The sequence below is a fragment of the Protopterus annectens genome, chromosome 14.part0, assembly GCF_019279795.1.
Source record: "Protopterus annectens isolate FY-2018-M chromosome 14.part0, PAN1.0, whole genome shotgun sequence".
NCBI classification, from domain to species: Eukaryota; Metazoa; Chordata; order Ceratodontiformes; family Protopteridae; genus Protopterus; species Protopterus annectens.
Genome location: NC_056748.1, coordinates 137,875,339 through 137,890,948, shown reverse-complemented (window position 1 = coordinate 137,890,948; position 15,610 = coordinate 137,875,339). Strand labels below are relative to the sequence as shown.

Here is a 15,610-nt window from a genome sequence, read left to right as displayed (position 1 = left end):
GTTACCTAACATAAAGGAATACATGTCAAACGAAAAGATTACTAACAGCAATAGGGGGACACTTCTTACAATACTGCAACAAATTATCCATCTCCCTGCAAAATTTTAGCAGTCAATTCTGAGTAGTTGCATTAATACAATACTCTATACTGCAGAAAACATTCTAAATGTATAAAAATATAAAACTATAAGTGGTTTCAACACACTCCTGAAACAATATAAAAGAAAATGTAGCTGCGTTACTGCGGATTACTTCTGTAACAATTTTTTTGACGTTTTGGTAAGATTGTGGAGTATGATATGTATACGTTATCTAAGCAAACTTTTAACACTGTGTAATAAGAAAAATGCAGCAGATTAACACCTCCCCCAGTAACTAACATGCAACACGAAGCAAAACTCGCATCAATTAACTTAATCATTGGAAAGCTGAATAAAGTAAAACATACAAAGAAAAAGAGAGTTCCAAACTTCAATCTTAGCACGAGCACAACAAAGGAAACAAATTTCACCAATCACACTCCAGAAGGCCCCAGAATCAGAGAATCATGCACACACCAACTAGAAAATATCATTAGGCAAGCTTCCTACACCTCAAAATTTTTCCAAAGAACAAAACAGCCTACATATCTAATAATCAGACAAAACAAGGAAATACAAAAAAAAAATCTTGCTTCTACTACCATGTGTAGCCATCCATCTATACTTGGGGGCAGCTGCAGAAAAAAAAAAAATGACACAATTGTTGCAAAATAACTGCAAAGTGCAACACACGTTGCAAAATATAGCACTTTTTAACCCATCAAATGAGCTACACATTAAGTATTCCATTTCTAAACATTTGAACTTTCTTCCACATATCTCCAAAAAAAAAAAAAAAAAAAAAAGAAAGAAAGAAAAAGAAAAAAAAAACACACACATGAGAAAACAAAATTTCTGTTCCTTCACATTAGTTTTACCACATTTAGAAAAGTGCACTTTACTGCTCAAAACCAACTCATTTTTCTGTAAAGCATTTGTCCACTGTGTAAAACGCATCAGAAGCCACCAGGCAAATTTACCACATTGTCTGAAAAGAAAGGAGAAGGTATTGTCTTTATTACTTACAACAATGTGTGCTGGAGATGGCGACCTAGCATCCTTGAGTGCTTGTCTGCTCTGAAGGCTCCCTGCCTGAACATCAAGCAGCGGCCATTTCATCTGTAGGTACTGAATGGGAGGAAAGAAAAAAAAAATGAAAAGGAGAAAATGAGTTCAAAAGTTATGCCAAAACAGAAATACAGGAAAACTGAACAAAATACAAAATGTACATGGTAAGAGAGAAAACGGCAGTGAGGAGCAAAACAAAAAACAAGCATGAAAAAAAATACAAAATATCATGGCATGAGTAAAAGGTCTCCCAAATACAGTAAGCAATTACCTAGCTCGACCATACATTTACTTACATATCACTTGAATCACAAACATTTTAAACACAGTTCGACTTAAAATAAATGCAAATCAATGGCAGGATAATGAAAATGTGTTTTGCCTTTACTAACTGGGAGAGCACATTCTTCAACAGATTTCTTTCTCTTTCATCCTTACTCTACATAAGGAAAATAAAATACAAAGAAGACTGAACACAAGTGCGCCCACATAACACCACTCACCACACATTTTAGTGACTGGAAACAAGTTGGACCATAAACATAATGAGGATTCCCTAAACATTCAAGACAAGGAAGTAGCAGCTCATCTAAACAGCTCTCAGAAAGGCAGAGGGGGCAAAAGCACCACGGCATGTTCCCGAAATACTGCACTCGCAACATTGGCTTCTGCTACTCAGTTTCCACTCTCTTGATGTCAGTCTAGAATTCACATCTAAGTCACTGCATGACAGTGTAAAGAAATGTTAACTTTATATCAGGTGACAACCTATGTAGTTGCTGCATGGCTGCGACTGCGACACAGCTTTGCCATGTTTCCAAGGGGCACTACACTTTTGGAATCTTAGTGCTACATTACACTCATACACACAAAGAAACCTCTGCTCCTTACTGGCAGCTATACGGACCAGGGAGGGATTGGTATGGGCTAATAATGTGATGAAAGAAGGTCTGAAAGGAATGAAGCAGGCAATATTAAGAGAGGATGACTCGCCGTGCTTCCATGACTTCAGTACATTATGTGATAGATTCCACTTACAATCATTTCTGTGTGATTTGGTAATTAGGAAGAGGAAATACTGTTTGGTTATCTGCTCTGGCTCCCAGATGGCTGGAATTTTTCGATGTGCACTCTGCACATCCTTCCTGTGACCACTGGATTTTCAAGAGGGCACAGGCATGTCAAAACAATAACAGCATGGCTCTAACTAATTTCAGGTGTATGTGCATTTGTTTCTGTATCCGCGGTGGTGGTGCTGCGGTAGCGTTGTCGCCTCACAGTAAGACGCTGTCCAGTTCGATTCTCAGCTAGAGCATCTTCTGCGTGGCGACATGCGTGAATGGGCGTACCTTCGTTGAAGGTTGTGCATCAGGGCTGGTAACTCGTCACGTAAAAATCAACTACCAATCATTAGCAGACTGGAGTTCCGCTGTGGCGACCCCTAACTGGGAAAAGCCAAAAGACGCAACATGTGCATTTGTTTGTGTGAGCATATATGCCTCCTATAATTTTATCTCCACTGGCTAAAATATTAGAAAAATGTATCTACCATCAATTAATGTCCCACCTTATAAATCAGGAACTCATTATCTCCAACACAACATGGTTTCCGTCCAGGTCATAGTACCACCACAGCACTGTTAGCATTTACAGATACCATAAACCATAACAGGAACAATGGTAAACTTACATCAGCCCTTTTCTTAGACCTATCAAAAGCCTTTGATATGGTTAGCCATGATAAATTCATCTGCCACCTCAAAAACCTGGGCTTAGACAATCAAACACAGTCTCCTTGTTCAAAAATGATCTCAAGGACAGGCAACAAGCAGTGTAGTGGGACAATAACTTGTCTCCACTTTTACCAGTCACACTTAGGGTACCTCAGGGATCAACACTAGGTCCCTTGCTATTCTCAGTTTTCACAAGCAACCTTCACACAGCTGCAAATAGCACTAGCCTTATCCAATATGCAGACAATTCCACTATAATATGCAGTGCCTCAACACTGGAAGAACTACACAATAAAACCCAAGATAATTTCCACTCAGTTGAAAATTGGCTTATTGACAATGGCCTCATTCTTAACCCCAAAAAGATCAAGCTCCTGCTATTTCACCCCTCACAATATAACAGCCTTACCGCCACTTTCAATATCCTCTCTAAAAATGGTACACCCATCACACCCGAATCCCACACAAAACTACTAGGCATCACCATTGATAACAACTTAAAATTTGATATCCACATAAATCTAGCTATTAAAAACACTCACAGAAAGCTAGGTAGTCTCTACAAACATAAGTCCTCCCTGACCCATACTGCTAGGACCACAATTGCTCGTACTCACCTCCTCTTAATATTACTTAATGCATCCCCAATCCTAACCAATCTAGCCAAAAGAGAAACCAGCAAACTGACTTCCTGCTATAATCATATAGCCAAATTTGCTAATAACACCTCTTTTAGAACCCATCATTGTCATAACCTAAAACAATTGGGCTGGCTTGAACTGCCAAATTTACTAATCTATAATCAACTTATCATCACTCATAAGCTGCTCCCTCACCCAAATAAAACACTGTCTTTAAGCAACTTAATTCAGCAGTACTCCTGTCCTGGGCAACTCCGCTCCACGGATAAAGTACAACAGTTACTAGATCCCACAACCATGCCAGTGACTCCCTCTACTCATCTTACATATCCAAAAATTAGGAACTCTCTACCTTCATCCATTACCCAGGAATCTTCTCTAACCAAATTTAAAATGTCTATCAAAAGACAGCATAACAACAAATGGTTATGTCCCTGCTCCACACCAGGCTAATTTCAGTCCCACTCCACTACTGCAGTACCTCTTGCCTTACACACATAGTCTGTTGATAAGACTACACAGTCTTATCAATACCCCTTTCAGATGCATGGTGTGACTACATAGTTAACATACTGTAATATTGTTTGTATAGGTTTTGATCTTTTTAAATGTGCTTGCCAACGACTTAATAATGTTTGCTCATTAATATGATCTTATTGTATATAGTAGAAACATGTTAGTATATTTTGCATAAATGTTTTTTTGGAGCTTTTCTCCCCGGGCCTCCAGTGAAAATGGACATGTATCCAGTCCAGTTGGACTATCCCGGTTAACAAATGTACAATAAAATAAAATAAATAAATACCAGAATGCTGTCCTGACACAGTTGGTACTGGAAAATGAATGAATGATGGCTACAGCCATTGTAATGGTAATACCGTGCCTCTGTTGCCATTAAACAAGTCAGGCAGGGTCTATATCATATGAGCAAATCGCACAAATTGCAAACGCTCAGAATATTGAACGTACCGGACCTCGAAGTGCTTTTTATGAGATTGCAGTACAGTGAAGAATGTGATATTTGCCCTTTCCTCACTGTAGTGCGATCTCGGAGTTGGAATATATATTTAGCGAGGGTGTGGGGGCCGCAGCCCCCCCACAATAGTAAGTTTGAGGTCCGGTATGTTTGATATTATGAGCATTCGCAATTTCTGCGATTCGCTCATATGATATAGACCCATCAGACAGATGCTGATCCCTGCAAGCAAAGGATATTTTTACCTGCTGCTCCAAAAATGACCAGCTGATAAAAACACACGTTACAACAACAAAAGGAGTCAACAAAGAGAAGGCCAAAGTTCTCCCACATAAGCCTCAACCTAATAAAATGTTTTTGAAACTCAAATAGAGCGTGTATTCATCTGCCCTAGGTTCTACTGGTCAATAACTGCTGCAACTCAGCCTGCCATTTGCAAGCCACAAACAGATGGCAAACATCCCATTTCATTTATCTAAGTCAGCACTTTCTTATCAGCTGTTTCGTGAAAGTTCAGGACTAGTGGACAGCAAGGCATACTGAACACACATGCGTACATACTCACTGAAAAGAGTTACAACATGCAACAGCAAGGAGGAACTAATAAAAATGCACTGATTGTAAAAACAGATGACTGAAGGACAGTTGTCAGCAGTGATCAATAACGTGGACCAGTGTTACAAAGCTAAATCACAAATGCAACACACCTTTTCCCTTAAAAGCATGTCTGATCAGTAACAAAGTTTAGGGAATCTAGCAGTCATGCAGGAAGAAATTCTTAAAATATCAGAATCAACTTATGAAAAGATGGTAGGCACAGTGGTAATGCAGTGGAAAATGCTTCAGATTAGTTTTTTACACTGGTAAGTAAACTGGTCCTTTGCAGACCTCTTCAGCTATGACTTGAGACACAACAGAAAGGGCATGAGCAATATGCATTGGACAAATTTGTGTAGCCAAACAACCAGCATATTTCAGTGAAGCGGAAGGGAATACAAATATCCAGAGGAACCCCATGGAGACAAAGGGATGACTTAGTGTAAGGAATGACTGCAAGTCACAAGTGAGCCCAGGCTGCAGAAGCTACAAGACAAATACTTTAACACAAAGCCACCAAGCTTGCTGTTTAAACCCTACCATTGTTACACATCAAGTTATGAATTAAATAAATAAATAAACACAGCATGAGCATGCATACACACACACACACACACACACACACACACACACACACACACAGATATACATACATGTATACCTCTCTGAGAATACATCTGTATAAACTGCTGTATGGCATCCCTCTAATAAAACAGCTCACCTACACTGCTATACCTTATACCATCATTTTACTACAACAGCTGCTATAATTGCATCTCAAGACTTGCACCATCCAAAGTCCACTCAGAAAACTAAAACCAAAACCAAATATCCCGTTATGCAGTGAGCAACTCAATAAAAAAACTAAAAATATATCATGGGAAAAAAAACACAGGAATCGCCCATCAAATTAGCACCTTCACCTATGTTTAATACAAGACTTTCTCAAGAAATATACTTTGTCAACGCTCAATATATGTAGACTAGAAATAAAATCACATGATCATTTCTCGCCAATCAGAAAAACAAACATTTTAAACTCTAATATACTGCTTTCTTTCTAGACAGTTATAAAATAAATCTAACTTCTATTTAGTGGTTTTAATTTTACAAAGTTTAAATTATGAACAGAGTTGTTTAACAGAGTCTACAAAACGGCATTCTTTCACATGAGAACCCAGTTCTATGTCCTATTTTACCTTTCATTCACTCATTCCTTCTCTGATTCCCTGAGTTTATCTTGGCAGAGGACCGAATACTGAATGGAGTGCCAAACCATCCTAACACAAAGTTACTCACTCGCACACTACAAACATACCTAGAGGCAATCTGGAGGAATGTCATTTCAGTTATGGCAGACATTGGCGATGTGGGAGGAAACCAGAGCATCCATCAAAAATGCACATAAAAAAAAAGGATGTGCAAACTCCACAAAAAAACACCCAACCCAGAACCAAAGGGAAGAACACGGTGCTGTAAAGCAAAAAAGCTACCCACTGCACTAATGTACAATCATGGTCTTTCATCCTTCTAGTTTACCTAATGACTGATTCTTTGAAAACTAGTAAAACAAAGATACAGTAAAGACCTTTTTCAGCCATAACTTGGCCACAAGTCTGATACAAAAACAATTGAAACCAGGGGAGAGTAGCTTGTACAGCAGAAATGGTATTACTCCTTTCCTGTCATATAATAGTCAAAATGATACAAGCACTCTCCAATGACCCATTAAATAAATTAAAAATGTCTGGTCTGCAGTCTGAACCACATTGACAAATGCTAGTCTTTGTAGCTTGAGTTGCTTGAAATAGTTTCTCCCATCCTCTTTCTCATGAGCTGAACTTGTGAAGCCAATGAGATAAAAGGACTTCCTGGAGCTCAAACCCGACCAAGAGCAGATGCACTTGAGCTGCAGGAAACTGCACTAGGAAAATAGATGTAGGACTTTTAATGCTCTCTTGCATGCAGCTTGCCCAGCACAGGCGAGCTATGTGTGGTGTACCACCCTGAAACATGATCAAAGAAGGGTCCAGATGTCAACTGTTCATTTGATGTACCACCCTGCAACATGATCAAAGAAGGGTCCAGATGTCAACTGTCCATGTGGTGTACCACCCTGCAACATGATCAAAGAAGTGTCCAGATGTCAACTGTCCATGTGGTGTACTACCCTGCAACATGATCAAAGAAGGGTCCGGATGTCAACTGTCCATGTGAGATGGTTTCAGAGTCCATGCATCATAAGGCAAATATAACAGATCCCTGCAAAGTACATGATATACTCTCAAGGATACTATTAAGACAGCTTGCATCAGATAAAACTGTAGTTTGTGCTTGGGGTATATTCATGATTGTGTGTGTGTGAGTGAGAGAGAATGTGACTGCTGTACGTGTATGCTTACGTACATGTGTGCACGTGTATGTGAATGTAACTATGTGCACGTGTCTGTGTGTGTGAATGTAACTGATGTGCATGTGGGTTGGGAGGGTGGCCTAATGGTTAAAGTGTTTGCCTTACAAACATAAGGTGCAGGGTCTGAGTCTCACAATGGATAATTGGCTAGGCTTAAAATGGCTCGCAAGGGCAGTTAGACTAGTACTAGCCTATGAGCCTATAACTTGCTAACCCCTATGCCAGGAACTAGGTCCAAGTCACTTGGAAACATGGTGATGATTACGGAGTACAAAGTCAGTGCACAGTTCTTTCAGTAAAGAACGTAAGAACAGCAAAAATATTTTATAGTTGTGGAAGTCACATGGCTTAATGATATACTGGTTATCATATTCATTCATCAGGCATTGGGCAAACTGCAGTGTGTGCTTGGGGTATATTCATGATTGTGTGTGAGAGAGAGAGAATGTGACTGCTGTACGTGTATGCTTATGTACATGTGTGCACGTGTCTGTGAATGGAATTATGTGCACGTGTCTGTGTGTGTGAATGTAACTGATGTGCATGTGTGTGTGCACGAGTCGATGGAGGTGACTACCATATACATACATACAAATGTTTCAAGCACGGGCATTAATGCCCTTCTAGCTTGCCAATATACCAAAACACTTGTTCCCATGATAAGTGCCCAGGCTAGTCTTAAAAATATCTAAACTAGTACTTGCTTTAATGTAATTTGGTAGTTTGTTCCATGCATCAGTTACTTTGTCAGAGAACCAATTAGTACACTTCTCATTCCTATAGAACCTTCTACACAGGTTATCTGATGATTCTCTAGTACTTTTTGTTAACCCCAAACATTCCCAGAGGTAGTTGTCCCTAAATACCTGAATAAGATCTCCTCTTAAATATCTGTAAGAGACACTGTACAAGTTCAGATATTTTAGTCTTTCATAATAACTTAAATTTCCACATCCATGGATGCTCTTGGTATATTTCTACTGTATCTTTCCAGTTTACTCATGCTTGTTTTCTTATACAGTTACCATGTTGTTATTCCATACTCTAGTTTGTGTCTAATGTAACTAACAAACAATGACTTCATCATTTTATTTCCTAGACTTTATAAATCTTTTTATACAACCTACAGTTCTTTAACTATCACTAACCAATTGGTTGATATGATTAGAAAAACTCATAGCTGAATCTACCCATGTACCCAGGTCCTTAAATGAGTCTACAGTTTCAATCACTATGTACTGTATTAAATATTCACCTTTCAATTTATGTCTCCCATATCTCGAGTGCTTAGTGTTTGATGTATTTATCAGTATATTATTCTCCTGTGCCCAAATGGTCAATTTAGCCAAGTTACTTTGCAGGCATGCCTTATCTGTATCACATGTAATTAGTTTACCCAATTTCATGTCGTCTGCATATAGACTGTAGGACACTTCAGATGAAAAAGTTAGGTCTGAAGATACAATCTAAACAGGTAAGGGCCTAGGACAGAGCCCTGAAGGACACCCTGATTGTAACTAAGGATTTCATCTGTCCAGTTGCTGTATGATACTTACCGTGTCCTATTTGTAAGCCATGCAGCTATCCATCTTATTAAAAGTACATCAGTACCTAGTTGCACTAATTTATTGATCAGTGTTTTGTGTATGACTCTGTCAAATGTTGAAGTTAAATCTATATAAATTACATCACAACACAATGTTTCATTCATAGCTGTTATTATATTGTTATAGAATATTATGTTACAGGTGGTAATAGATCTGTTTTCAACATATGTATGATGACATATGGTTTCAAGTCCCTACTTATCTAGTTCTGACAATAACTTATTCAATATTACCTTCTCCATTATTTTTCCACAACATGAAAGTAGACTTAAGGGTCTATATGAATCTGGGTTGGTCGTACTCCCCTTTCCCTTAAAAACAGGTTTAATAAGCACGTCTCGAATCTTGAGGAATCTCCCCTTATTTATATAACTTAGTGAATAATAAATATAATGGTACCATAAGTGCTTGCTGAAGTGTTCTCAGGTCATTGTTACTAATTCCGTCTCCTCCCTACACTTTGTTTGGATACAGTTTGCGCAGTTCTTTTTCAATATAATTAATTTGATTCCAGCATTAGGGATTAAATGGATGTCACTAAGGCAACTTATCACCCCTTATGTCTGCATGCATGTATATTTATAACTGGTACGCGAGTGTGCATGTGCATGCATGTGTACTTAAAACCTTACACATTATCTGGATAACTGTTATGTCTAGCTGCGTGCAATATACTACATTATTATTTTGTGTAATAAAATGCACAGCGTCACTATACATTTATTATATATTTTTGCATTGATTTTTATTTTTTTTTGTGGTTACTACTGTTCTAGCTCTCAGCATGGGGAACTCATTCTAACTCAGCTGGTCCTCGAGCCATATGGGTTTGAGATAGCTGCACTACAGGGCCCTGGGGCTTATTAAGTCTTAAATTAAGCAAGTTGTGTAGGAAGGATTGTGACACATTATGTTAGTGACATGAAGAGGGACATACAATCAGGGGCATATGAAAATAACTTGCGTATGTGCAAGTACACACGCGCGCGTGCACACACACACACACACACACACACACACACACACACACACACACACACACACACACACACACACACACACACGACAACTGGGTATCTGATAACTGTCTAAATCTTCCCATTGGACCTTTAAATTTTGAGAAGGACCTTTAAACATGTTGGATAACTGCCCGAATTAGAAAATGAAGTTTGTTTAGCCAAAACACTGGTTCTTGTTTTAAATAATTGTGTTAATAAAAGGTGAATTTAGCTTCAAAAGGACTGACAATGGTGTTTTGAATTCAGTGGAGTTTATTGATAACCTTGGCAGAATCTCCTTTGAGTGGGAAAGGTATGGATATATTTGCCAATCAAATGTGCTCTTATAGAAGGTGGCAGCTTATCCAACCAAGGAAATCAAAGCTTTGTTTAAGAGGCTGTGAATGCATATCCACTCAACCCATCAGGGCTGTAGCACCTAAAGTCTGAGTGGTGAAGCTCTAATAAAACAGAATGAGTAAAAGCCAATACAATAAGACTTCGAATCATGCCAGCTTGTCCAAGGAAAGCTTAGCATATATGAGGAGAAATCCTAAGATAAAAAAATGACTTGAACTTAAATCAAGGAATCTAAGTTTGAGTTTCTAGCAAATCAGCACATGAAAAAGAAGCATCTGTAATATGGCAGGAAGTGTAGGCACTTTAGTTAGCTATAAACCAAAAGTGAGAGTTTTGCCAGTTTTTTATGTTTTAGTTTTTGCTTGGTGCAGTGCACAATCAGAAAGTGTGTGTGTGTGTATTAATGACATATGTACATCTAATAATATAGGTATAGTTATACGAATATGATTGCCAGAAACAAAAGATAAAATCCCCAAGGAATAAACTGTGCCTGCAAGCCAAAGACCAATGTATTTGAAGAAAACAAGGCATAGAAACACGACTGAAAGCATAAAGAGTTTTAAAGTTTAATAAGGTAAGCTCTTTCACACCAAACATTAGTGCTCCATCACCTTTCCTTGATTTTTATTGGCTGCTTTGAATCAATGTGAGTGTATTGAAAGTGTTTGCTGATGCAGTTTTTATATGGTCTGATGAAGCACTCGTATATGGTGTGAAAGTGCTTACCTTATTAAACTTTTAAACTTTTTATGCTTGCAATCATGTCTGATCATAACAAACCTGTTATGTGTTTGGAGGTATAGCCAGAGGCCTGTGCTGAGGTAGCAAGAGAAATTCCCTGAGCCTTTTCTTTGAATCTGAATAATCTTGACCTTCCCAGTGGAAGTGTTCCCTTAAGGTATGCAAAGTTTCCCCAAATGAATAATCCTCTGGAGGTGAGACAGAAGGGATGGACTCCTCCGCATCAGAGTCTTCAAAAGGAGAGTAGGAATGTTCCTGATCATCAGAGTGCCCTGAAATAATGGAGCCCTGATCAGAGGAGGGGGAATCTTCCTCCACTCTGGGCCTTTTGTCCGGAGGGGGCTGAGAACCTCTGATGAGTAATTAAATCCTCAGCCATTTTAAGCATCTGTTTCTCAGGCATGGGGCCTGGAGATGGGCCCTGTGTAGATGGTCTCTTAGAGTGCAAGGTTGCTTTAGACTTTGTGAAAGCCTTGATGGAGAAAGAAGAGGAAGGTCTGAAAACACCTTGAGTGGAGGTGGACCTGTCCACATTCTGAGTTTCAATGCCAAGAGTGGCTTCGGTATCTGTAGTCGGGGTGTGGGCCGAGGAGCCTGCGACCTCGGGCACAGGAGACACCGTCAAAGAAGTATCGTCGGTAGTCAGGGGCTGCGTAGGCGCCTCGCTGAGAACCGGACCACGTGTAGTCGGCTTTGGCGTGGTGTCGGTCCTTGTCTTTGTATTTTTTAGACAAAACCAGAGTCGGAGTATCCGACGACATAGTATAGTTAAATGCTTTCCCAAAATAATACTGGGCGAACTCCGCCCGACGCTTAATAGTGCGTTTGTTGAATGTAGCACAAAAGCGACAGACCGAGACGTCGTGGTCTGGGCCTAAACAAGGTATACAGAGGGAATGGAAATCCTTATGCGGTATTTGCTTCCCACAAGAAATACAATTATTAACTTTGTCTGACATCGGTCTGAGGCAAGAAAAGTTTCCCCAACGGGGTACTTAGCTTTAAAGAAGACTTCGGTTTCCAATTATTCATAATTTCAGGAGCTGGCCGACCGGCACTTGCAAACTGCTTCTGCTTCGGGCACCGCGCACGTCCACGGCCACGACGTCTCGGCCTGTCGCTTTTGCGCTACTTTCAATAAACGCACTATTAAGCGTCGGGCGGAGTTCGCCCAGCACTTTTTTGGTAAAACCTTTGATTATAAAATGTCGTTGGATACTCCGACTACCGTTTTGTCCAAAAAAACACAAGGACAAAGAGCGACACGCGAGGCCCGCGGTCTCCACCGACACCACGCCAAAACCGGCTACACGTGGTCCGGTTCTCAGCGAGGCACCTACGCAGCTCCTGACTACCGACGACACTTCTTTGGCGGTGTCCTCTGTAACCGAGACCGCAGGTACCTCGGCCCATACCCAGACTACAACCACCGAAGCCACTGTGAGTGTTGAGCCTCCTAATGTGGATAGGTCCACTTCCGCCCATGGTGTTTTTAAACCCTCATCTTCCTTCTCCATTAAGGCCTTTACTAAGTCCAAATCAGCCATGCATCCCAAGAGGCCTGTTGCACAGGGCCCATCTCCAGGCCCCATGCCTAAAAAGCAGATGCTAAAAATGGCTGAGGATTTAATTACTCTTATCAGGGGTTCCCAGCCCCCTCCAGACAAGAGATCCCGAGTGGAGGAAGCTTCTCCCTCTTCTGAGCAGGATTCCATTTTTTCAGAACATTCTGATGAAGAGGAACACTCGTACTCCCCTTTTGATGATTCGGATGCTGAGCAGTCCATTCCTTCTGTATCTCCCCCAGAGGATTTCTCTTTTGGGGAAACCTTGCACACCTTGAGGGAACACTTCCATTGGGAAGGCCAAGACTTTTCTGATTCCAAGAAAAGACTTAGGGAATTTCTTTTGTTACCTCAGCACAGACCTCTGGCGATACCTCCTGTCTTGGACATACTTGATGATGTTTACTCGGAGGCTTGCCTAAATCCGGATTCCCTGCCTCCTGCCCCAGTCAAGCCTGATAGGTACTACAGAGTTCCTACCTCTCACCAATTTCTTTACAAAAGCCATAATTCTGACCCTGAAACCATTTCTCAAGGCCCCAAGGGAATGAAGGCCTCTACTGCTAAGAATCCACTACCTTCCGAAAGAGAGTCTAGATCCTTAGAAAGGTGGGGAAAAAAGGTATATACCTCGGCCACCCTAGCCATGAGGGCCTTAAATGGTCAGTTCCATATGCTTAAATATCAGCAGTTTCTGTTATCACAATTAAGAAATAAAATGTTTCAACCTGAACAACCAGATTTGAAGGAGTTGCAGGATATGATGCATAGTGCAGAACAAGTGGGTAAACACACCTTACAATGTGGCTATGATGCCCTAGAGGCCTCAAGTAGAGCTGCTGTGACAGGATCAGTCATTCGTAGACATGCCTGGCTTAGAGAACAAACCTTGCCTGACCATGTTAAAGCTAAGCTACTAGATGCTCCTTTACAAAAGGATGTTCTATTTGGTACTAATGCTGAGGAGATACTACGGAAAATGGAAGAAAAAGCTGTCAAAGCTTTTCTACAGGTTCAACCACCAAGTTTTAGCAGAAATTGGCCTGCAAAGAACTGGTCCTTTCCAGCCACGGACAAGCCACAAAGAGGTAGATACAGGCGCACAAGGGGCAGAGGACAACCTCAAGGATCATATAGAGGCAGACAATGGCAAACTCCAGCAACAAGAGGTGGCGAAGACAGTGCACAGCAATACAGGAAACAAACCCAATGACTTCCCCCTTTCCATGCCAAGCAAGTCTCAGCTGGCAGCACCCTTGGGAGGAAAGCTGGCATTATTTACAAGAAATTGGCATATTATCACAACAGACAAATGGATCCTGGACATTATAAACAGAGGCTACAGATTTCACTTTCACACTCTTCCAAAAATGAGAGGCATGCCGAACCTGCCACACAATCAAAGGGCAGAGGCTCAAATACAAATTTCAAAGCTTATGGCCATGAAAGCTATTCAAGAGGTACCTACTCATGGACAAGGTCAAGGTTTTTATTCCAGACTTTTTCTGGTACCAAGGAAAGGAACTGACTGGAGACCCATTTTGGACTTATCCATCCTAAACACATTTCTACTCGTACCAAAATTCAAGATGCTCACATTACAGCAGCTTCTTCCCATGCTGGGCAAGGAGTTTTGGCTGGTAACATTGGACCTCAAGGAGGCATACCTGCATGTCCCAATCAGACAAAGCTGCAGAAGATACCTCAGATTTCTTGCAGGTTCAATCCACTATCAATTCTCTGCATTGCCCTTTGGCTTATCTACTGCGCGCAGAGTATTCACGAAATGCCTGGCATCAGTAATTGCCTACTGCAGACTTCAAGGGAACAAATTTACCCTTATTTGGATGACTGCCTGATCCAAGCGGACAACAAGCACCTACTTCTGGAACATCTGGCTTACCGTTTATTGAATTCTCTGGGATACACAGTCAACAAGGAAAAATCCAGGCTAACACCATCTCAGAAAATAACTTTCCTGGGTGCCAACTTGGACACAAACACCCAGATGGCCTATCTTACGCCAGAAAAACAAGGCCAACTAACTCATTACTTCAAAATACTAGCAAATTGTACCAGGCTCACTGCAAGGAAAATCCTGCAGGCTCTGGGCTTCATGGCATCTTGCATTCTTCTAATCCCATGTGCAAAGTTGCATATGAGGAAACTTCAATGGTACCTAAAAAACCTATGGTCTCAACACAGCCACAGTTTGGAAACAATAATACCAATAATTCCATGTTTGCAAAAGGAATTTCTATGGTGGGCCCAAGCATGCCAAACAAACACAGGTCTTCCATTCTGCAAGCCTCAAGCAAATCAAGTCATCACAACAGACGCCTCAGACTACGCCTGGGGGGGCGCACATGACAGACAGGTGCATTCAGGGCAAATGGTCCCAAAAGGAAAAGCACCTTCACATCAATCAAAAAGAAATGCTAGCAGTGATAAATGCAATTACAATTTTCAAGGACCTCCTGCATCCAGGGCAATTATTGATAAGAACAGACAACACCACAGTAATGTGGTACATAAACAAACAAGGTGGAACACATTCATACCCCCTGTGCAGGCTAGCCATGTCACTTTGGAACTTGGCTCTGGAATGGCAAATCGAACTTCAAGCACAGTACTTGCCAGGATTGGAAAACACGCTGGCAGACAATCTAAGCAGAAATATGACAGATCCACACGAATGGAAGTTACATCCTCAAGTGTTTACAAAGACAATCCATGCGTGGGGAAGACCAGACATAGATCTCTTCGCCTCCCACAGGAACCATCAATTGAAAAAGTTCTGTTCAAGGATCTTTCATCCAAAGGCCTG

The 15,610-nt window shown here is 40.7% G+C and overlaps 1 protein-coding gene across 38 annotated transcripts in view; it reads right to left on the bottom strand.

Annotated features, from left to right (window-relative positions):
- TCF7L2 (transcription factor 7 like 2) overlaps window positions 1-15,610 on the bottom strand; it is a 677,777-nt gene that overhangs the window by 377,458 nt on the left and 284,709 nt on the right. For 26 of the 38 annotated variants that reach the window (XM_044055882.1, XM_044055854.1, XM_044055855.1 and 23 more), the window contains exons 4-5: window positions 1,108-1,209; window positions 684-716 (exon numbers count right to left, since the gene is read on the bottom strand). In XM_044055882.1, the coding sequence (XP_043911817.1) occupies window positions 684-716; window positions 1,108-1,209 (135 nt within the window). The remainder of the gene's footprint in view (window positions 1-683; window positions 717-1,107; window positions 1,210-15,610) is intronic. The other 12 variants (XM_044055857.1, XM_044055863.1, XM_044055858.1 and 9 more) reach the window with 1 other exon arrangement.